The 24,639-nt window shown below is 36.0% G+C and overlaps 3 protein-coding genes across 3 annotated transcripts; all 3 read right to left on the minus strand.

The window, feature by feature from the left end:
* Window positions 1-6,882: 6,882 nt before the first annotated feature.
* LOC306911838 (uncharacterized protein) lies at window positions 6,883-8,625 on the minus strand. Its single transcript, XM_079487515.1, has 2 exons — window positions 8,557-8,625; window positions 6,883-8,039 (listed from the first exon to the last, which is right to left on the minus strand). Exon 2 carries the CDS (start codon window positions 7,973-7,975, stop codon window positions 7,136-7,138), a length of 840 nt encoding a protein of 279 aa, XP_079343641.1. The 5' UTR covers window positions 7,976-8,039; window positions 8,557-8,625; the 3' UTR covers window positions 6,883-7,135.
* Window positions 8,626-8,933: 308 nt separating this feature from the next.
* LOC306911554 (C-C chemokine receptor type 8-like) lies at window positions 8,934-9,770 on the minus strand (the record flags this gene model as incomplete). The annotated part of the gene is made up of 1 exon (XM_079487023.1): window positions 8,934-9,770. The coding sequence occupies one exon, from the start codon at window positions 9,768-9,770 to the stop codon at window positions 8,934-8,936; it is 837 nt and encodes a 278-aa protein (XP_079343149.1).
* Window positions 9,771-19,386: 9,616 nt separating this feature from the next.
* LOC306911555 (G-protein coupled receptor 4-like) lies at window positions 19,387-20,211 on the minus strand (the record flags this gene model as incomplete). The annotated part of the gene is made up of 2 exons (XM_079487024.1): window positions 19,387-19,440; window positions 19,558-20,211. The coding sequence occupies 2 exons, from the start codon at window positions 20,209-20,211 to the stop codon at window positions 19,387-19,389; spliced, it is 708 nt and encodes a 235-aa protein (XP_079343150.1).
* Window positions 20,212-24,639: the final 4,428 nt, after the last annotated feature.

The following is a 24,639-nucleotide window of genomic DNA, read 5'->3' on the forward strand; positions in this document are numbered from 1 at the left end:
ACAGTATTGTTTTTTTTCTTTCACAGAAAAAAGTCCAATGAGGTTTTTGAATGATGGCTAAAAACAATGTATATAATTTTGTTTACTGGAAGAAAACTTCCTAATGCACTATAATCTGTAATTCGGCATAACCCATAACCTAATAATAATTACATTTATCCACGACTGTATGATAAAGTTATCATACACTCTTCAAATAGATTTTGTTCAATTTTAATGATAAGGTGGTTTACTTTTCACTTATTTAAATAGATGTACATCTTTCTAAATAGACAATTTAACAAGCTGGCAATCACAAAGAACATTTTTGCATAATATAATAGCAACATAATCAAATAAAAAAAGCTTTTGTCACCTGAAAAGTGAATCTGGTCCGTCTGTCTGCGTGTTAATAAATCAGATGTTTTAGTCAAGTGCATGAACCTCTCATATGTATTTTCCTGCATGGTGCATGTGTGCAAAAAACACACATGCAAATAAAGAAAAAATGACTTACAGATTGTCTTCTATTCAAATGGTTAAAAAAATTGAATAAGAAAATGCACTTAATTTTCATTCTGAGAATATTAAAGTGGGAAAACCTATACTACTGTTTTATTAAAATTAATAAAACACATTCTTTAAAACCCTATTCAGATGCTACGTGGATGCACCTGTACTATTCAGGCAAAATAGGCGTCCTATGTGTACTCAGTGTGTACTCATCTATCGGACAGCCCACAAACACAATAAAGCAAATGCAATGTTAGCTGGCTGGTCATTATAGCTGACCAAGACCAGCAGGGGAGTTTTTCAGTCTTCTGCTGATAAAAAACAGATTAAACAAACTAAACACATTTTATACAAAACGTCCTGTGAGAGTAGACAGAAATTCTGGTCAAATAAATGGGACAATTCTAAAGTCTGCTCCTGTATGCAGATGTTTGGGCACTAATCTGGTGCCAACATCTGGAAAATAAAAGTTTTATGTGGGAAGAGGAAATGACTGCAGCCAGTGATAAGGCCAAAACCAGACTTGAATTTTTTACTTTTTACTTTTTATTTAGCCGTTTTACTGAAGGGACCTTTTTGAAGGATATTGGTTTCCTTATGAGCACTTGAGTTTAACTGAGACTTGGGTGTTTGTAATAGACGTAGGCTTTGGTGTTGACCTTGATTTGTTGCAATTTTGAGGTGTTCAGGTGGCTGCGATGTTTCTAAAAGGGATAGTTCATCCAAAAATGTTCACCAAACCTGTATACATTTATTTGTTCCAATAAACACAGAGAAAGATATTTTTCGAGAATGTTAGCAATTTTCAGTTCTGGGACATCATCCACTACCATAGTAAAAGAAAAAATATTGGATTTATTTTGTTTGTAAATATTGAGATATTTTAAAGAATTTAGGAAACATGAGGTATGAAATTACACAAGCGTGAGTAAATGATTGAAATATCACTTTTGGATGAACATTCCCTTTAAGCGTTGATGACTAGTGATGCTTTGATCTTACATTTAGTATGAGTAAAATACTCAAATACTGTTAAAATCATATTCTCTAAGACTTTTACTCAAGTTGTTTTGGAATTCGTGACTTGTAACTTGTAATGGAGTCATTTTCACTGCAAGATATCTGTAATTTTACTCAAGTAGGGTTTTCAGGTACTCTTTACACCTTTGGTTGAATACTGCAAAATACATGTCTTCTCATATCTTCAATTGCTGCATACACACATTCATAAACGACTTTACTTGGACCCATTGTGCCTCTTTAATACCACGTGGGTTATATACATGTTGCTGCTGTTTGGATAGACATTCTTGACACACCCACCAAACAAGGGAAACTAATGACTCATACATGTACATATACTCATATGGAAGATGCTTTTATTCAAAGCGACTTACAAGTAGGAGAGCATATAAACATTTTGTCAACACACTTAACAGTACAGTTAGTTTACAAGGTCATGCTACTAGGAGGATTTTTGAAACTTGTAAAGGATGCTGCAGTTCGGATGGAGGCTGGTAGGTAATTCCACCAAAGAGGAACCGAATAAGGTTTTTGCAAGCGATTTGGTGCCTCGCTGTGATGGAACAACCAGGCGTCGCTCATTTTCAGACGAAGATGACGGGAGGGGATGTAGACCTGGAGCAGCGTGAGGTAGATGGGCGAAATTGCCGTTAATGTTCTGAAGGCCAGTGAACTTGGTGCGGGCGGCAACTGGCAGCAAGTGAAGAGAAATCAGAAGGGGTGTTACGTGGGTTCTGTTAGGCTGATTGAAAACTAGACGTGTAGCTGCATTCTCGATCATTTGCAAGGGGCTTGACTGCATTGGTTGGAAGGCCGGCCTGTAGAGAATTACAGCAGTCCAGTCTTGATATGACCACAGCTCGGACAAGCAGCTGAGAGGGATGCTCCGACAGGAACGGCCTGATTTTCCTGATGTTTTAGAGCACATACCTGCAAGTTCGAGAGGTTGCTGCGATTTGGGAAGTGAATTTTAGCTGGTCGTCGAACATCACCCCAGGTTCCTCGCAGACTTGGTGGGGGTTATAGTTGATTTCAGTCGCAGGGAGAGATTATATATGTCTGAATTCATACACACCAAAACATCTTATGCAAAAACTTAATAAAAACAAATGTAAAGTTTAACATGACAAATTGTTTTAAATGACAGTCAAAGGCTAACTAACAAGACTATTACATTCATATTGCACTTTTTCAACAGAGTAATAATAGTTAGTGGAATTTTACATTTGCTGATTTTTTGGGAAACAGAAGAATGGGATTTTTCCAGTGCGCTGCAGATAAAGAGCAGGCTGAACAAAACCAGCCAGCAAAAAACAGATCAAAGCTGATATCCAAACTGTCATTACATCCACATGAGTGTTTGGCACCATGGTAATGATTATTGCAATAGTAAATGGGCCGTATGTGATAAGCGTGTTCACAGTAGTTATCAGAATGATAATAAACGCTCTTCTCTTCATGTGGTTTTCCTCCTCTCTCTCTCTCCCTCTCTCTCCTGGTCCAGACTGCTTCAGAGCTCTGAGAACAGCCGAAAGACAAAAAAACTGGATGGAGAGGAAGACGATTAGCTGCGTGGTCATCCAACATATGTACATAATTTGATATGACCTTAAAGTAAACATACAAAACACACAAGATCCAAAACAAACTATCCAGGCAATAGTGCAGCAGATCATTCGATATCTGAGAGGTTTGTACTTCAGAAAGGTTACAGGATGAACCACCGCCAGGTAACGCTCGACACAGATCAGACACTGAAACAGAGGACGGCCGGTGATGGAAAAGCCTACTAAAAACTGGTCAATTATTGAGAAACTCTGAAACCACACTGACAGTACAAAGATCAAACTTTTCAGACAGATTCCGATCTCACAAACAGAGTAACTGAGGATGAAGAACTCTGCTGCAATTCCACTTCCGGCTCCTGTGGTGATGAGTCGTATCACATAGGAGTGAGCAGGAAAACCAAACAAGAGGTTGATGATATAAATGCCCATTTGCAGACTATTGTAAAGCCCAGTTGAATTGGTTGTGGAAAACGTAGTTTCATTCATTGCAGAGTCGTTTATTTCAATGTTTCTTTGAGTTCAGTGTTTCAGCTGAGGAAAAACACAATTGGGATCGATTAGACAATCTAATTTTATTGAAATGAAAAGAGCACACTTTTATTTGAATGATTTTACAATTTGACGGTTGTGTGATATTTACATTCACAAATGGATGATTTCAAAAGCAACAGCATAAGCAAACGTCTTTGCGCATGTCTGCTTTTGTGGCCCAAACTCAACTCCTGGAACACATCCGCAAAGAGTCCCTGTAGATTATTTCTGAAACAAGCAAAATCAAAACAAGTAAGTGAGATTAGCAAGCAAGTTAAAAGAATGTCTAGCTAGTATTCATTTGGGTTACCCGGAAAAGCACCGCTACTTGACTAAACTTAAATGCAACAAAGTTAAACTACCCATTTGACAATTGTTTATTTAATAAATGTATATACAATAAAATTCAACCAATTGTTTATTTAGTAGTTATTATACAATACAATATTAATATTAATAAAATAAAATAAAATATATATTGTTATACATTAAAGCCACTAGCAAGGCTGATCAACAAACACAGACCGGAAGTTAACCTCAGATAATATCCTTTGTTCTCAATGGATTTACTATAAATGCATAACAATAAATGTGTTCGTTGTTCAACAATACTCTTTAGTTTTAACTACATAGCCAAATATGAACATACCCCTCCCCTTAAAAATACACTTTAGAGACTGTTGAGCAGAAAACAAATCAAATAAAAGGTTTTATCACCTGCAGCATGAAATTCTTGATCTCTCTGGGTCTGTACAAATCTTAGTGCAATGTTTTGTAGACTGATTTCAAGGACGTCCGGGGGAATTTTGTGCAGACTCGATATGCTGCTGCGTTATAGTAAAGACCAGGTATGCAAATGTTTAAAGACACATCATGAATAAATAATCTGATATATTTCACCAATTTAAAGTATAATTTTACGACCTAATGAACTTAATGAACTTGAAAATAAATTGTGATTTTGTTTTTTTAAACCACAATTAGTTATTATTGCTTTATATACTTTCAGATAAAAATAAAAAACTTGATAATCAGTCTGCCAAAACTTTTACATTTAGTCATTTAGCAGACGCTTTTATACAAAGCGAATTACAAAGAGTTCGGGGAGCAATAAGCGACATGTCATACAAAACAGAGAATATAGATTTTTTTCAAAGCAATCTATATTTGTCAGAAACACAGGTCAGGGTTTGTGGTTAGCACAGGTGTCACACATTCAACAATCTGATATGTAAAAATTCAGACCAAGCAATATTAGCGCTATATGACTACATGACTTTGAGTCATGACAACATGTCAGGTTTAAGACAATAAGCTCCGTGGCAACACTCAATGCAAAAAGATGACAGTGGGTCATTAATAAGTGTTTTATTGAAAAAACAGACGAATGAACACATTCAGCTCAGGAAAATATGTGGTTTGATAAAAGTGCACACTTAGTGATTTTATGGTGTACACAGGAAGCAGAGTTTTCTAGTACGATACAGATAAAGAGCAGGCTGAACAAAGCCACCAAAAATGAACAAAAGATAAGAAAAAGAGTAAAGTTGAGAAATATACTGTTTTGACAGAATATAATAGAATCCGGATATTGTATATGGGAGATAAATGACAACCAAGTTCCCAGTAGTTATCAGAATGAGATGAAACGCTCTTCTCTTCATGTGGTTTTCCTCCTCTCTCTCTCTCCCTCTCTCTCCCGGTCCTGACTGCTTCAGAGCTCTGAGAACAGCCAGACAACAAAACAACTGGATAGAGAGAAAGATGAGGAACTGAATCGAGTAAAACTTTACAAACGAAACAACGTTCGATGAGATTATACTAAACATGCACAAACAGGAGCCAAGATTTATGATCCACGCAGCACTGCAGCACATGAGTCTGTATTTGAGAGGTTTGTACTTCAGAAAGGTTACAGGATGAACCACCGCAATGTAACGCTCAACACACATCAGACACTGAAACAAGGGACGACCGGTGATGCCCAGTCCTAATAAAAAGCGTATTAATCCCGAGAGACTTGAAATCCAAAGAAAATAAAAAATTAATGTGAACACACTGCTCAGACAGATACCAATCTCACAAACAGAGAGATTAAGATTAAAGAAATCTGATGCAATTGGACTTCCCGTTCCTGTGATGATGAGCCATATAATAAAGGAGTGTGTCGGAAGACCGAACAGAACATTGATGATGTACACAGACATTTGCAGTCTCAGCAGTACATGACTGGACTCAAAAGAAGCTTCAGATGTGTTGAAGTCCACTGTAGAGTTCTTCATTTTCTTCTTTATGTCTAAGGCATGAAACGCACAAGCAAAACCGAAATTGTATTCTAATCGTGGTCTGTGCTAGAAAAGAAATACAGTGTGAAGATTTGAATTATTCAACCATTTTTTAGGTATATGTCATATCTGTCAACATTTTTAATATTAAACATTATTGTATGCACACTATTCACAAATGTGTATATTTTGATTAGTGACATCTAATACTGTAGGGTTTCTGAACTTTGGACCAGAAATTAAAACAACATAAAGCCAAATTTGAACATATAATTTCTAAAATCCTAAATGTATAATAATTTTTACTAATGATTTTTACCTTAACATTTGCTAAGAAGATACATTTATAAGTGGCCATTATAGCAAGATTTTATAAAAGGTATGTTATAAATGATCACCTGAGGAGTGGATTTTGTCTCTCTGGATGTGAATAATTCCATAAGATTTGTACTGATTTGAAAACGGCCCCAGGGATTTATATGCCTGGCTTTACACATGTCTCAAACATATTGGATATGCAAACATTAAAAATACAGGTAAAACTGATTTTGTCACAGAGTGTGTGTTATGATGACAGGAATAGTGATGTCGTCCCAAACGATCATTCTAATAACCTTCCACATTTGCACACATCACCAGATATACACATTTTAAAATGAACCATTGCAAAACTATGATGAAAACTATGATGAAAACTATGATGAAAACTATGATGAAAACTATGATGAAAACTATGAGGAAAACTATGATGAAAACTATGATGAAAACTATGATGAAAACTATGATGACTACATGTTACACTGATTTATTGCTGGATTTTATTTGGGGGGAAGCAAACTCAATTGTATTTCCATGCATGCATGCATCACTATGATCCATGCAAATGATAAACTAAGCATTCAAAACTTGTGATTTTAACAACTTCTGTGATTGATGCAAATGTATACAAAAACATGGAAAAATATGACAGTAGGTCATTGATAGGTCATTCAAGTATTTTATTGAAAACATCTGACAATAATCATACAGCCTATAATAAACCTCATAAATAAATAAATAAATGGGACAAACTCAAGTCTGTAATCGATTTGGGAGGTAGCGTATGCCATTTAAGATACTCAATGTAAATCTAAATCCTGGACTCAAAAACCCAAACTTAGAGCAAAGATACAGTTATAGTTATTAACAATGTTCAAAAATAGTTCTGATAATTGTCAAAAGAGTAACTTCATTTAGTCAAATTTGGCAGCAGAAGCGGGAGAACTTTCCAGTGCGCCGCAGATAAAGAACAGGCTGAACAAAACCAGCCAGCACAAAACAAAGAAGACCTGAAAGCCAAACTTCTGGTCTATCCACATAATTGTGTGTCACAATGAAGAAGAATCCTGTAACAGTAATCGGACCAAACGTGAGAACGGTTGTCACAGTAGTTATGAGAATGAGATAAAACGCTCTTCTCTTCATGTGGTCCTCCTCTCTCTCTCTCCCTCTCTCTCCTGGTCCTGACTGCTTCAGAGCTCTGAGAACAGCCGAAAGGCAAAACAACTTGATAAAGAGGAAGACAAGTAGCTGCATTGTCAAAAAACATATATAAACAGCATATTGCGAATCTAAAGTAAACATGCAGAGAAAACAGGAGCTGAAACAAATGATCCAGGCAGCGGTGCAGCAGATCACTCGATATCTGAGAGGTTTGTACTTCAGAAAGGTTACAGGATGAACCACCGCCAGGTAACGCTCAACACAGATCAGACACTGAAACAGAGGACGACCGGTAATAGAAAATCCTATTAAAAACTGTTCAAATGTTGACAAACTCCGAAACCACATCGACAATACAAAGATCAAACTATTTAGACAGACACCGATTTCACAAGCAGAGAGATTTAGGATGAAGAACTCGGACACAATTCCATTTCCTGTTCCTGTGACGATGAGCCGCATCACATAGGAGTGTGTAGGAAGACAAAACAAGAGATTGATGAGGTACACACATATCTCAAGACGGTTCACTAGTCCAATGGACACAGCTGTGGAATCCCCGTTTGTTGAGAGGTTCACTGCAGAGTTATTCATGTTCTTGTTTCTCTTCTCGGCGCATACATAAGAGTTTGTCTTTGAAAGGTCTGTAAGCGATTCACTATAAGTATGACATGAAAACAAACAGTAGTTTTTACTAACATATCCATTTCCAAAACATGTCCAAAAACATTTCACATTTTTAGTGCGGTTGTTCAATGATCATAAAGGGATAAAGCAGTTCACTCAAAAATATACGTTCTGTTATCATTTATTAACCCCAAATTTATTATGATTTTCGTTTCTCAAAATGCCTTTTGTTTTATCAAAAGAGATATTTTGAGAAATGTCTCCTGGGTTTTGTGTCCATACAACAGAAAACAATTGGGTCCAGTGCTGTTTGGCAATTTATCATCTTCTTTTGCAAATCGTACATGTTTTGAATGACGTGAGGGTTCTTTTTTATGAACTATACCTTTAATTCTATACATTCAATGGCGTATGCATTCAAATACAAAATCTAATTTTTCTCATTTTCCCTTAACGTTTTACAATGATTATTTTTCAATGACATTTTAACATGTTTTACAATAATTGTTAAGAAACAAAGATCTGAGTTTAAAAGAAGAGTTTGTTACCTGAAAAGTGAATGTTTAGTCCACGAGGATGTATTTAAATCTTGGCACTTTCTTTTGTAGACCGACTTAAAAAACGTCACGAGGACATTTGTGCATGACTCCACAAGCTACACCTAATATTAACACCAGATATGCAAATATACAGTACAGAGCTTCTCGGTCTATTGGGAATTTTACATTTACAGATTGATTTGGGGAACTGGGAACTTTTATTTTTACATTGCGCTTCAGATAAAGAACAGGCTGAATAAAACCAGCCAGCAAAAAAAACAGATCAAAGCTAAAACCCGAACTGTCATAATATCCACATGCGTGGCACAATGCTAACAATTCCTGAAACAGTAAATGGGCCCTATGAGATAAGACAGGTGCAGATTTTATGGCGAACACGGGCAGCGGAGTTTACCAGCACGATGCAGATAGAGAACAGGCTGAACAAAGCCAGCAAACGCAAAAAAAACAAAACTAGCTAAGTCAAGTTCAGGAATCTGATGCTTTGACAGAATAAAGTAAAATCCTGAAGTTGAAAATGGGAGATAAATGACAAGATAGTTCACAGTAGTTATGAGAATGAGATGAAACGCTCTTCTCTTCGTGTGGTTTTCCTCCTCTCTCTCTCTCCCTCTCTCTCCTGGTCCTGACTGCTTCAGAGCTCTGAGAACAGCCAGACAACAGAACAACTGGATGGAGAGAAAGACGAGCAACTGCACTGAGTAAAACTCTACAAACCAAACATATTTCAGTGAGATTATACTAAACATGCAGCATGAACACGAGCCGAGACTAGTGATCCAGGCAGCGAAGGAGCAGATCACTCGATATCTGAGAGGTTTGTACTTCAGAAAGGTTACAGGATGAACCACCGCCAGGTAACGCTCCACACAGATCAGACACTGAAACAGAGGACGACAGGTGATGCCCAATCCTGATAAAAAGTACATTAATCCTTTGAGACTTGAAAACCGAAGATAAAAAAAAATGGCAAACACACTGTTCAGACAGATACCAATCTCACAAACAGAGAGATTAAGATTGAAGAAGTCTGATGCAATCGGACTTCCCGTTCCTGTGATGATGAGCCATATAATAAAGGAGTGTGTCGGAAGACCGAACAGAGCATTGATGATGTACACAGATATTTGCAGTCTCAGCAGTACACCACTGGACTCAAAAGAAGCTTCAGATGTGTTGAAGTCCACTGTAGAGTTCTTCATTTTCTCCGCGTCTTCTAATGCCAGATACTCACAATCAAAGCATAGATGATATTGTAATCGTGGTCTGTGCAGAACAAAAGAGATACAGTGTGAAGATCTGAATCGTTCAAAAGATTTTTTGCGTACACAACATTCAGTTAGTGTTTCATACTTGTTTTTTTATGGAATTATTGTAATATAGATATGTAGCCTATATTTGTTTCATCTACAATTTTTAACATAAATGTATTTTTTATGCATACTATACACTAATATGTATATTGAATTAGTGATGTCTAATAATGTCGATTTTTCTATACTTTGGAACAGAAATCAAAGCAACAAACTCAAATTTGCACAACGTTTCTGAACTAAATGTATGATAATTTATATTAATGATTGGACATTTCAAGGCCATTATAGCAAAATGCATCATCATTTGGATCACATGTAAATAATAAAGTCGAAATTTATTTTGTTATTATTAATCCAAAATCTTAGAAAAACTAGCACATTCTTCAAACTAGTACAGTGTTGAGATATACGTAATTCATTCAAATTTCTATGATCAACAATGATTCTTAAAATATGTTAATATCATCACCTGAGGAGTGGATTTTGTCTCTCTGGATGTGAGGCAATCCCTGAGATTTGTAGACTGATTTAAAAACTGTCACAGGGATTTATATGCCTGCCTAAACACATGTCACAAACATATTGGATATGCAAAGATTGAAAGAAACCAAATATAGTGTTTAGCAAAACAAATAGCCTTTAAATGAAAGGCAGTTAACAAAGTCGACACGCTTCCATTTCATGAGATAAACAAGTTCTGTGTTATCGAGCTTACGTACTGTAATATTGAGTTTTCAAATAATAAATGATCACAGGAATAGTGATGGGAAGTCGTCCAAAACATACATTATAAATCTGATAAACGTCCACATTGGCACACATCACATTCACCAGATATACACATTTTAAAATAAAGCCTTGCAAAACTATGATAAACTTCTGTTTTGATATCTACATATAAGAATGACTTATCGTTGTATTTTTTACATGAATGACTGACTCCATGCAAATCATAAAATAAAGTGCTCAAAAACTAGGATATCTGTGATTGACAGAATGTAAATGCAAGCAAATTCATAGAAAAATTGGTCATTGATAGGTCGATGAAATATTTTATTGAGAAAATAAATCATATAAACCACATAAATGTAGTCTGGTTGTAAATAAAAAGGGAAAGTCACAAGGAAAGTCTGGATGTAACGTATGCCATTTAAAATCCTCAATGTAAATGTCATTCCTGGAGTCATAAACACAAACTACTGGAATCATAAACACAAAGATTCAATTAAAGTGATTAACAATGTTCAAATACAGTTATAACAATCTAAAAATAATGTAGCCTTGTTTAGTCAAATGTTCCTATTAAACACTTAAAACAGTTCAAATGTTGACAAACTCCGAAACCACATTACAAAGATCAAACTATTTGTCATGATTCCGCTATCATGTCATGTTTATTCTTGGTCTTGCAGCGGAGTCATGGCATAGCCTTAGGTTTTGTGTGAGAAAGCCATGTGCTTTCTCGTGTCTCGTCAGTGTTTCCCGCCATCTCGTTTCCTCGTTAACCTTCCCTGAGTGTTTCAGTACCCGCACCTGACCCTTGTTTATTATCCTTTGTCTGTCTCCCTTTAAAACATCCTCGTGTTCATTGTCCTGTGCTCGTTCGTTGCATCTAGTGTACTGGTATGCCTTACTATTTCATGCTTCATGCTTCATGCTTCATGCTTCATGCTTCATGCTTCATGCTTCATGCTTCATGCTTCATGCGTCATGCGTCATGCGTCATGCGTCATGCGTCATGCGTCATGCGTCATGCGTCATGCGTCATGCGTCATGCGTCATGCGTCATGCGTCATGCGTCATGCGTCATGCTTCATGCTTCATGCTTCATGCTTCATGCCTTTCAGTTATGTCTTTCAGTTATGTCTTTGAGTTGTTAGTCTAGTCAGTGTGAGTGTTTTGTAGTTGTAATTCTTGTCAAGTGTTTAGTCTGTAGTTAGTTCAGTTTATTGTGTACCCTGTTGTCACCCCTCGTGGGTTTTTGTTTTGTTCCTGTTTTCTGTTTATATTAAAGTCCTTGTTATCCCCGTTTCGCTGCCTGCAATTGGGTTCTCTCTAACACATCCGTGACACTATTTAGACAGATACCGATCTCACAAGCAGAGAGATTGAGGATGAAGAACTCGGACACACTTCCAGGTACACATCTCAAGACGGTCACTAGTCCAATGGACACAGCTGTGGAATCTCCGTTTGTTGAGAGGTTCACTGCGGAGTTATGCATGTTCTTGTTTCTCTTATAAGATTTTTTCTTTGAACGATCTGTAAGTGATTGCCAATGAGTATTACATGAAAACAAGCAGTAAATATTAAAAACATGTACGTTTTTTCCTTCTACAAAGTCTCAATTTTATGAGCAGGCTATGGTTAAATTATGTTTCGGGATAAAGCAGTTCACCAAAAATACAGTATATATTCTGTTATGATTGTTTCACCCTAAAATCATTCCTGTAAACCTTTCTCAGAATTATGTTTGTTTCATAAAATTAAACATTTTGAGAAATGTCTCAGTGGTTTTGTGTCCAAACAATAAATGGGGTCCATAGCTGTTTGGTTATGTTCTTCAAAATGTTCTTTTGCAAAATCCCATTTTCTCGTTTACCCTTAACGTTTTACAATTCATAATTGCACAAAAACAAAAATCTGAATTAAAACGAAAAGCGAAATGTTGAACGATTTCCGTCGCATGTGTATTTTTAAGATGAGAGACAGAAGAATTTCCCAGCACGTTGCAGACAAAGAACAGGCTGTACAAACCCAGCCAAAACATAACAAATCAAACCAGTGACCCATAATCCGTAACAATAACTCGCCGTCATAATGACAAATATTCCAGACAGAATATAAGGGCCATATGTGATTATCATGCTCATCGTAGTAATGAGAATGAGATGAAACGCTCTTCTCTTCATGTGGTTTTCCTCCTCTCTCTCTCTCCCTCTCTCTCCTGGTCCTGACTGCTTCAGAGCTCTGAGAACAGCCAGACAACAGAACAACTGGATGGAGAGAAAGACGAGGAACTGCACTGAGAGGAACCAGATGAAAACATAGTGAACAGAAGAGACATCAATAAACATGCAGCACAAACAGGAGCCGAGAATTAAGATCCAGGCAGCGGTGGAGCAGATCACTCGATATCTGAGAGGTTTGTACTTCAGAAATATTACAGGGTGAACCACCGCCAGGTAACGTTCAAGACAGATCAGACACTGAAACAGAGAACGACCGGTGGTAATAAGTCCCTTCAATAAATATTCAATTACAAAGAGACTTGAAGTCCACATGTTCAGTACAAAGAACAAGCAATTCAAACAGTTGCCAAGCTCACACACAGAGGCATTGAGAAAGAAGAACTCGGATAAAATCCTACTTCCTGAGACGATGAGCCATATCACATAAGAGTGTGTAGGAACACCAACCAGAAAGTTGATGGCCAATACACACGTTTCTGGAGTCTGCAGCCTTGGGGAGTTGACACTGACAGAAGCTTCAGGTTCGGTGATGTACAGTGTATAGTTATTCATTTTTCTTTATTTCCCAGCACATTAAATTATAAAACACAAACTGTGATCTCTGGAAAAAGAGAGTTAGAAATGATCAAGATTATTAGGACAAGCACAGATCAACACAATGAGTTTTTCATGAACCCGTTTTCAGTACGCCTAGTATTTACAATCTGGCCTGTACATTTATATAACCAACGCACACAGCTGAGTGTGTTGTTGTTGAAAAAGCTTAGCACCATTAATGTTATAACGTATGCACTGAAAGTTATGAGAAAATCAAATTAACAAAATGACACAAAACAAATTCTCACCTGCGGTGTGAACGTCGAGTCGCCGTTCCGTGTTTTGCCGGCTGACTTTAAAGCTGTCGGAGCAATACAGTGTGTGCATGGCTACATTTATCGCATCTCATCAGACATGCAAATATTTAAAGCTTAGAACAACAACGAATTAAAGAGCTAACTAAACAAAAGGAGACAGTCTTGAAAATATTAATAAAAACAATTTAGTTAAACTCTGTAGGGAAATGTTTTAATATGATGGCTAATGTTTACATAAAAATGAATAACCATGTTGTGCAAAAAATACAAATAAATTAGTCAACTTACAATTCTTTGAGGTGAAGAACATTAAACTGTTTTACATTTACATTTAGGCGTTTGGCAGATGCTTTTATCCAAAGCGACTTACATTGCATTACCCTATACATTTTACATAGGTATCTGCAATCTCCTGGGATCAAACCACAACCTTGCGTTGTTAACTTAACAGTTACTGGAAAGTTGTTTCTTATCTAAATAATTTACTAAAAACAATAATGCTCACTTATTTGGCCTTTCAACATGTGTAGTAATTTTGAGACCCAGTTTAGTATGAACATAAAAAGCTGTGTACATAGGCTGTCATGTAAAACAACACGATAATCTCTGTAGAAATAAGGAATAATTAATAAATCCTACTCTGTAATGCCACAAAACATAACATTATTAAAGATTTACATTATAATCACCTACAAAAGAACAACATTCCCATTATATGGAAAAGAAACATAATTATGCTATTATTTACATAAAGGTATATGGATTGACATATAATAACCTATAATCCTTTATCTTTTAAATTGGTTTGGCATGACATGAATTAGCCCTTTGCCTAAAAGCTATTTCACAACTCTTACGTAAATCTGCTGAAAGTCAAATCATTGCCTTTTGTTTAGAAATACATTTATATCCTTTATAGCTTTATATACATTTATAGATTTGCTGTGGCTCAGTGGTTGGAGCATGGCGTGAGCAACGCCAAGGTCACAGGTCCGATCCCAGGGATTGCACATACTTAAAAGCAAATGTGTAGGATAATGCAAAGTAAGTCGCTTTGGAAAAAAGTGGATATTTAAATATCGTTGCTGTGTTTTATTTGGCCTAAATTCCACAGCTGTCACAAGAATAAATGTGCCTGGCTGCATGTGCCACAAAAATCTGAAATTCAAATGCTTAAAGTAGTAAAAACATATGCGGTATATCCAACACGGATAGCTATAAGGGGAGAACCAACCAAAACATTAACTTTATGTTTCAATGAAAACATTTTAATAGTCCTTTTTAGCATATGATGCACATCAAAAAACCAGTTAGGTTAAGGACATTAATTTTGACTTTCATCAAGTGTATTTTGTATAAGAAAAAATCAATTAATCTTTTACAGTTCCCAATTTGAATATTTTTGTTACCGATCATTTCTTTTTATCAACTAAGATGCCAGGGACACACCTCCTCAAATGGTCATGTCACCTCAAAATGAAATGAAGATTCATCTCCATGATATCCCATAGTTGCATAGGTTGATATATAATAAATATATTTTGTTTATTTACTTTTTAAAAAAATAGGAAAAATCTATTTTATATATATATATATATATACACAATGTGTGTATGTCGTGAACGTGGAGGGTGGAAGAACCCAAGTGCAGGCAGACACGGGGATGAAGGGGTTAACAAGTATACTTTAATAATAACAAGAACAAAAACACCCACGATGGGGGAAAACACTAACAAAACTAAGATACAAAATTGAAACCAAATACTTCCCACAAGGGGGCAAACATTAACAACTAGGAATAACAAATAAAGTCCTTGGGTATTTACATACATGGACCAGGAACATGAAACAAGGAACTACCAAGGACAGGACAGGACAGGACAGGACAGGACAGGACAGGACAGGACAGGACAGGACAGGACAGGACAGGACAGGACAGGACAGGACAGGACAGGACAGGACAGGACAGGACAGGACAGTGACTTCAACAGGGATGACGATAACAAATAATGACAATGACCAGACAAGAGACAGGGGGAAACTGGGACTTGATAAAGGGAAACACTGACGAGGACTGATCACACAGGGAGAGTGGCGGCAGTTGACATGAATGAAACACTAAAGGAAAGCTAACAGGAGGATTGCACAAGGCAGGTGAAGGTAATAAAACGCTAAGGGAAAGATGAATCAGGGCTGGTGACAAGATTAACACTAATGGGCCGCTAACAGGGAAACAAGGGGGCAGGGCTAAAGGATGCGACACCGCAGAGAGAGCATGGTGTGACAAACCAAAACAATGCTCTTTCTCCACACAAAACACATGGGACTGACATGATCCTGCCACAAGACTCGAAAACCAAGACAAGGAGAGGCAGGATCATGACAGTGTAAATCTATTTGCAATATGTGTTCAAAATGTATTTACATATTCGATTTTGGCCACTTTTTTATATTTTTCACATTTAATAAAACATGGTAAATATATGTGTAAGTGATATATTGTGATCTATTTATTTACTTTATATGTAAATAAGTGTATAAGCACATCTGCTGTATGTAAATATTACTTATGTCCATTAATCAATCTTTAATATTTGTTAACATATAAGTTTCCCTGTATATGTATAGCTATTTTAAACATATTCAATTAATCCTCCTATAGGTTCGTTATTCTTAGTAGAAACCAAAAAACTGTACACATTTCAATAAAGACCATCACATAATTTAATATTTGATAGATGACTCGAGAAGTTAAATACATTTTCAAACATAAATAAACAGATTTAGAAATGCAACATAAACATCAGTTTGTAAGGTTTAGGATATATGTAGGCTACTTTGAAAATACGCGTTCAGAATTATCCAAAAGTACAAAATCATATAGCTTACCTTGCATAACTGTATCTTTATCTTTAAATCTTTAAACTTGAAAAGTGGCCGGGTTAGAGAATCGGATTCGTAACCAAAAGACCATTAGATTTAAACCTATGCTGTATCTTTCATGTGAAATATGAAAATGAATTTGGTTTGGTCTACTCATCTCATGCACTTTCCCTCACACAGCTGTTGGCTAAGGATTTCCTGAAATAATGTAGAATAAAGAGACAGAACTTTTGCTGTTTTACTTTTACATTAGTTTGTAAATGAACAAAATGTGTAAATAATGCATGCATAAACTCCATTGTTTTTGCTGACTGGCTGGTGACACGGTTCACAGTAACAGTTTGCAGTGCCTTTAAAATGACCATGTTTTCTCCCGTAGGATTGGAATCTTACTTAAATTACTTAAAAGGGATGAATGCACCCCTAAGCCCATTTAACAGTTCATTTAAGGGCAAATATGCATCAATTGCACACAAAGCAATTGATGTTTTAGGAAGAAGCCCAGCAGAAAAGTTTTCCACATCTGTGTAAATAAAAAACAGGCTGTAAAAAACCACCCAGCATGTAAGACAGCAATGCAGGAAACCAAATTTCCACAATGTACTTTTTTTTCATAACAGTTAGAAATCCTGAGACAGACATTGGCACATATATGATAACCATGCTCACTGTAGTTATAAGAATGATATAAAACGCTCTTCTCTTCATGTGGCTTTCCTTCTCTCTCTCTCTCCCTCTCTCTCCTGGTACAGACTGCTTCAGAGCTCTGAGAACAGCCGAAAGACAAAAAAACTGGATGGAGAGGAAGACGACTAGCTGCGTGGTCATCCAACATATGTACATAATTTGATATGACCTTAAAGTAAACATACAAAACACACAAGATCCAAAACAAACTATCCAGGCAATAGTGCAGCAGATCATTCGATATCTGAGAGGTTTGTACTTCAGAAAGGTTACAGGATGAACTACAGCCAGGTAACGCTCCACACAGATCAGACACTGAAACAGAGGACGGCCGGTGATGGAAAAGCCTACTAAAAACTGGTCAATTATTGAGAAACTCTGAAACCACACTGACAGTACAAAGATCAAACTTTTCAGACAGATTCCGATCTCACAAACAGAGTAACTGAGGATGAAGAACTCTGCTGCAATTCCACTTCCGGCTCCTGTGGTGATGAGTCGTATCACATAGGAGTGAGCAGGAAAACCAAACAAGAGGTTGATGATATAAATGCCCATTTGCAGACTATTGTAAAGCCCAGTTGAATTGGTTGTGGAAAATGTAGTTACATTCATTGCAGAGTAGTTTATTTCAGTGTTTCTTTGAGTTCAGTGTTTCAGCTGAGGAAAAACACAATTGTGATCGATTAGACAATCTAATTTTATTGAAATGAAAAGAGCACACTTTTATTTGAATGATTTTACAATTTGACGGTTGTGTGATATTTACATTCACAAATGGATGATTTCAAAAGCAACAGCATAAGCAAACGTCTTTGCGCATGTCTGCTTTTGTGGCCCAAACTCAACTCCTGGAACACATCCGCAAAGAGTCCCTGTAGATTATTTCTGAAACAAGCAAAATCAAAACAAGTAAATGACATTAGCAAGCAAGTTAAAAGAATGTCTAGCTAGTATTCATTTGGGTTACCCGGAAAAGCACCGCTACTTGACTAAACTTAAAGGCAACAAAGTTAAACGACCCATTTGACAAATTGTTTATTTAATAAATGTATATACAATAAAATTCAACCAATTGTTTATTTAGTAGTTATTATACAATACAATATTAATATTAATAAAATAAAATAAAATATATATTGTTATACATTACAGCCACTAGCAAGGCTGATCAACAAACACAGACCGGAAGTTAACCTCAGATAATATCCTTTGTTCTCAATGGAGTTACTATAAATGCATAACAATAAATGTGTTCGTTGTTCAACAATACTCTTTAGTTTTAACTACATAGCCAAATATGAACATACCCCTCACCTTAAAAATACACTTTAGAGACTGTTGAGCAGAAAACAAATCAAATAAAAGGTTTTATCACCTGCAGCATGAAATTCTTGATCTCTCTGGGTCTGTACAAATCTTAGTGCAATGTTTTGTAGACTGATTTCAAGGACGTCCGGGGGAATTTTGTGCAGACTCGATATGCTGCTGCGTTATAGTAAAGACCAGGTATGCAAATGTTTAAAGAAACATCATGAATAAATAATCTGATATATTTCACCAATTTAAAGTATAATTTTACGACCTAATGAACTTAATGAACTTGAAAATAAATTGTGATTTTGTTTTTTTAAACCACAATTAGTTATTATTGCTTTATATACTTTCAGATAAAAATAAAAAACTTGATAATCAGTCTGCCAAAACTTTTACATTTAGTCATTTAGCAGACGCTTTTATACAAAGCGACTTACAAAGAGTTCGGGGAGCAATAAGCGACATGTCATACAAAACAGAGAATATAGATTTTTTTCAAAGCAATCTATATTTGTCAGAAACACAGGTCAGGGTTTGTGGTTAGCACAGGTGTCACACATTCAACAATCTGATATGTAAAAATTCAGACCAAGCAATATTAGCACTATATGACTACATGACTTTGAGTCATGACAACATGTCAGGTTTAAGACAATAAGCTCCGTGGCAACACTCAATGCAAAAAGATGACAGTGGGTCATTAATAAGTGTTTTATTGAAAAAACAGACGAATGAACACATTCAGCTCAGGAAAATATGTGGTTTGATAAAAGTGCACACTTGGTGATTTTATGGTGTACACAGGAAGCAGAGTTTTCTAGTACGATACAGATAAAGAGCAGGCTGAACAAAGCCACCAAAAATGAACAAAAGATAAGAAAAAGAGTAAAGTTGAGAAATATACTTATTTGACAGAATATAATAGAATCCGGATATTGTATATGGGAGATAAATGACAACCAAGTTCCCAGTAGTTATCAGAATGAGATGAAACGCTCGTCTCTTCATGTGGTTTTCCTCCTCTCTCTCTCTCCCTCTCTCTCCTGGTCCTGACTGCTTCAGAGCTCTGAGAACAGCCAGACAACAAAACAACTGGATAGAGAGAAAGATGAGGAACTGAATCGAGTAAAACTCTACAAACCAAACATATTTCAGTGAGATTATACTAAACATGCAGCATGAACACGAGCCGAGACTAGTGATCCAGGCAGCGAAGGAGCAGATCACTCGATATCTGAGAGGTTTGTACTTCAGAAAGGTTACCGGATGAACCACCGCCAGGTAACGCTCCACACAGATCAGACACTGAAACAGAGGACGACAGGTGATGCCCAATCCTGATAAAAAGTACCTTAATCCTTTGAGACTTGAAAACCGAAGATAAAAAAAAATGGCAAACACACTGTTCAGACAGATACCAATCTCACAAACAGAGAGATTAAGATTGAAGAAGTCTGATGGAATTGGACTTCCCGTTCCTGTGATGATGAGCCATATAATAAAGGAGTGTGTCGGAAGACCGAACAGAACATTGATGATGTACACAGATATTTGCACACCACTGGACTCAAAAGAAGCTTCAGATGTGTTGAAGTCCACTGTAGAGTTCTTCATTTTCTCCGCGTCTTCTTATGCCAGATACTCACAATCAAAGCATAGATGATATTGTAATCGTGGTCTGTGCAGAACAAAAGAGATACAGTGTGAAGATCTGAATCGTTCAAAAGATTTTTTGCGTACACAACATTCAGTTAGTGTTTCATACTTGTTTTTTTATGGAATTATTGTAATATAGATATGTAGCCTATATTTGTTTCATCTACAATTTTTAACATAAATGTATTTTTTATGCATACTATACACTAATATGTATATTGAATTAGTGATGTCTAATAATGTCGATTTTTCTATACTTTGGAACAGAAATCAAAGCAACAAACTCAAATTTGCACAACGTTTCTGAACTAAATGTATGATAATTTATATTAATGATTGGACATTTCAAGGCCATTATAGCAAAATGCATCATCATTTGGATCACATGTAAATAATAAAGTCGAAATTTATTTTGTTATTATTAATCCAAAATCTTAGAAAAACTAGCACATTCTTCAAACTAGTACAGTGTTGAGATATACGTAATTCATACAAATTTCTATGATCAACAATGATTCTTAAAATATGTTAATATCATCACCTGAGGGGTGGATTTTGTCTCTCTGGATGTGAGGCAATCCCTGAGATTTGTAGACTGATTTGAAAACTGTCACAAGGATTTATATGCCTGCCTAAACACATGTCACAAACATATTGGATATGCAAAGATTGAAAGAAACCAAATGTAGTGTTTAGCAAAACAAATAGCCTTTAAATGAAAGGCAGTTAACAAAGTCGACACGCTTCAATTTCATGAGTAAAACAAGTTCTGTGTTTTCGAGCTTACGTACTGTAATATTGAGTTTTCAAATAATAAATGATCACAGGAATAGTGATGGGAAGTCGTCCAAAACAGACATTATAAATCTGATAAACGTCCACATTGGCACACATCACATTCACCAGATATACACATTTTAAAATAAAGCCTTGCAAAACTATGATAGACATCTGTTTTGATATCTACATGTAAGAATGACTTATCGTTGTATTTTTTACATGAATGCATGACTCCATGCAAATCATAAAATAAAGTGCTCAAAAACTAGGATATCTGTGATTGACAGAATGTAAATGCAAGCAAATTCATGGAAAAATTGGTCATTGATAGGTCGATTAAATATTTTATTGAGAAAATAAATCATATAAACCACATAAATGTAGTCTGGTTGTAAATAAAAAGGGAAAGTCACAAGGATCTGGATGTAACGTATGCCATTTAAAATCCTCAATGTAAATGTCATTCCTGGAGTCATAAACACAAAGATTCATTTAAAGTGATTAACAATGTTCAAATACAGTTATAACAATCTAAAAATAATGTAGCTTTGTTTAGTCAAATGTTCCTATTAAACACGTAAAACAGTTCAAATGTTGACAAACTCCGAAACCACATTACAAAGATCAAACTATTTAGACAGATACCGATCTCACAAGCAGGGAGATTGAGGATGAAGAACTCGGACACACTTCCAGGTACACATCTCAAGACGGTCACTAGTCCAATGGACACAGCTGTGGAATCTCCGTTTGTTGAGAGGTTCACTGCGGAGTTATGCATGTTCTTGTTTCTCTTATAAGATTTTTTCTTTGAACGATCTGTAAGTGATTGCCAATGAGTATTACATGAAAACAAGCAGTAAATATTAAAAACATGTACGTTTTTTCCTTCTACAAAGTCTCAATTTTATGAGCAGGCTATGGTTAAATTATGTTTCGGGATAAAGCAGTTCACCAAAAATACAGTATATATTCTGTTATGATTGTCCCTAAAATCATTCCTGTAAACCTTTCTCAGAATTATGTTTGTTTCATAAAATTAAACATTTTGAGAAATGTCTCAGTGGTTTTGTGTCCAAACAATAAAACAATAAATGGGGTCCATAGCTGTTTGGTTATGTTCTTCAAAATGTTCTTTTGCAAAATCCCATTTTCTCGTTTACCCTTAACGTTTTACAATTCATAATTGCACAAAAACAAAAATCTGAATTAAAACGAAAAGCGAAATGTTGAACGATTTCCGTCGCATGTGTATTTTTAAGATGAGAGACAGAAGAATTTCCCAGCACGTTGCAGACAAAGAACAGGCTGTACAAACCCAGCCAAAACATAACAAATCAAACCAGTGACCCATAATCCGTAACAATAACTCGCCGTCATAATGACAAATATTCCAGACAGAATATAAGGGCCATATGTGATTATCATGCTCATCGTAGTAATGAGAATGAGATGAAATGCTCTTCTCTTCATGTGGTTTTCCTCCTCTCTCTCTCTCTCTCTCTCTCTCTCTCCTGGTCCTGACTGCTTCAGAGCTCTGAGAACAGCCAGACAACAGAACAACTGGATGGAGAGAAAGACGAGGAACTGCACTGAGAGGAACCAGATGAAAACATAGTGAACAGAAGAGACATCAATAAACATGCAGCACAAACAGGAGCCGAGAATTAAGATCCAGGCAGCGGTGGAGCAGATCACTCGATATCTGAGAGGTTTGTACTTCAGAAATATTACAGGGTGAACCACCGCCAGGTAACGTTCAAGACAGATCAGACACTGAAACAGAGAACGACCGGTGGTAATAAGTCCCTTCAATAAATATTCAATTACAAAGAGACTTGAAGTCCACATGTTCAGTACAAAGAACAAGCAATTCAGACAGTTGCCAAGCTCACAGACAGAGGCATTGAGAAAGAAGAACTCGGATAAAATCCTACTTCCTGAGACGATGAGCCATATCACATAAGAGTGTGTAGGAACACCAACCAGAAAGTTGATGGCCAATACACACGTTTCCAGAGTCTGCAGCCTTATGGAGTTGACACTGACAGAAGCTTCACGTTCGGTGACGTACAGTGTATAGTTATTAATTTTTCTTTATTTCCCAGCACATTAAATTATAAAACACAAACTGTGATCTCTGGAAAAAGAGAGTTAGAAATGATCAAGATTATCGCGTCGAGTCGCCGTTCCGTGTTTTGCCGGCTGACTTTAAAGCTGTCGGAGCAAGACAGTGTGTGCATGGCTACATTTATCAAATCTCATCAGACATGCAAATATTTAAAGCTTAGAACAACAATGAATTAAAGAGCTAACTAAACAAAAGGAAACAATTTAGTTAAACTCTGTAGGGAAATGTTTTAATTTGATGGCTAATGTTTACATAAAAATGAATAACCATGTTGTGCAAAAAATACAAATAAATTAGTCAACTTACAATTCTTTGAGGTGAAGAACATTAAACTGTTTTACATTTACATTTAGGCGTTTGGCAGATGCTTTTATCCAAAGCGACTTACATTGCATTACCCTATACATTTTACATAGGTATCTGCAATCTCCTGGGATCAAACCACAACCTTGCGTTGTTAACGCAATGCTCTTACCACTGAGCTACAGGAAAGTTGTTTCTTATCTAAATAATTAACTAAAAACAATAATGCTCACTTATTTGGCCTTTCAACATGTGTAGCACATTCAACACCAGTCATGGAAATTTTGAGACCCAGTTTAGTATGAACATAAAAAGCTGTGTACATAGGCTGTCATGTAAAACAACACGATAATCTATGTAGAAATAAGGAATGATTAATAAATCCTACTCTGTAATGACACAACTATAAAATAAAACATAACATTATTAAAGATGTACATGTTGTAATATTACTTACATTATAATCACCTACAAAAGAACAACATTCCCATTATATGGAAAAGAAACATAATTATGCTATTATTTACATAAAGGTATATGGATTAACATATAATAACCTATAATCCTTTATCTTTTAAATGGGTTTGGCATGACATGAATCAGCCCTTTGCCTAAAAGCTATTTCACAACTCTTACGTAAATCTGCTGAAAGTCAAATCATTGCCTTTTGTTTAGAAATACATTTATATCCTTTATAGCTTTATATACATTTATAGATTTGCTGTGGCTCAGTGGTTGGAGCATGGCGTGAGCAACGCCAAGGTCACAGGTCCGATCCCAGGGATTGCACATACTTAAAAGCAAATGTGTAGGATAATGCAAAGTAAGTCGCTTTGGAAAAAAGTGGATATTTAAATATCGTTGCTGTGTTTTATTTGGCCTAAATTCCACAGCTGTCACAAGAATAAATGTGCCTGGCTGCATGTGCCACAAAAATCTGAAATTCAAATGCTTAAAGTAGTAAAAACATATGCGGTATATCCAACACGGATAGCTATAAGGGGAGAACCAACCAAAACATTAACTTTATGTTTCAATGAAAACATTTTAATAGTCCTTTTTAGCATATGATGCACATCAAAAAAACAGTTAGGTTAAGGACATTAATTTTGACTTTCATCAAGTGTATTTTGTATAAGAAAAAATCAATTAATCTTTTACAGTTCCCAATT

Source organism: Barbatula barbatula (assembly GCF_947034865.1).
Source record: "Barbatula barbatula genome assembly, chromosome: 22".
In the NCBI taxonomy this organism is placed as follows: Eukaryota; Metazoa; Chordata; class Actinopteri; order Cypriniformes; family Nemacheilidae; genus Barbatula; species Barbatula barbatula.

Bases quoted from the DNA above. Each gene is read 5' to 3' on its own strand.
- LOC306911838 (XM_079487515.1), bottom strand. From the start codon at position 7,975: ATGAATAACTCTGCAGTGAACCTCTCAACAAACGGGGATTCCACAGCT.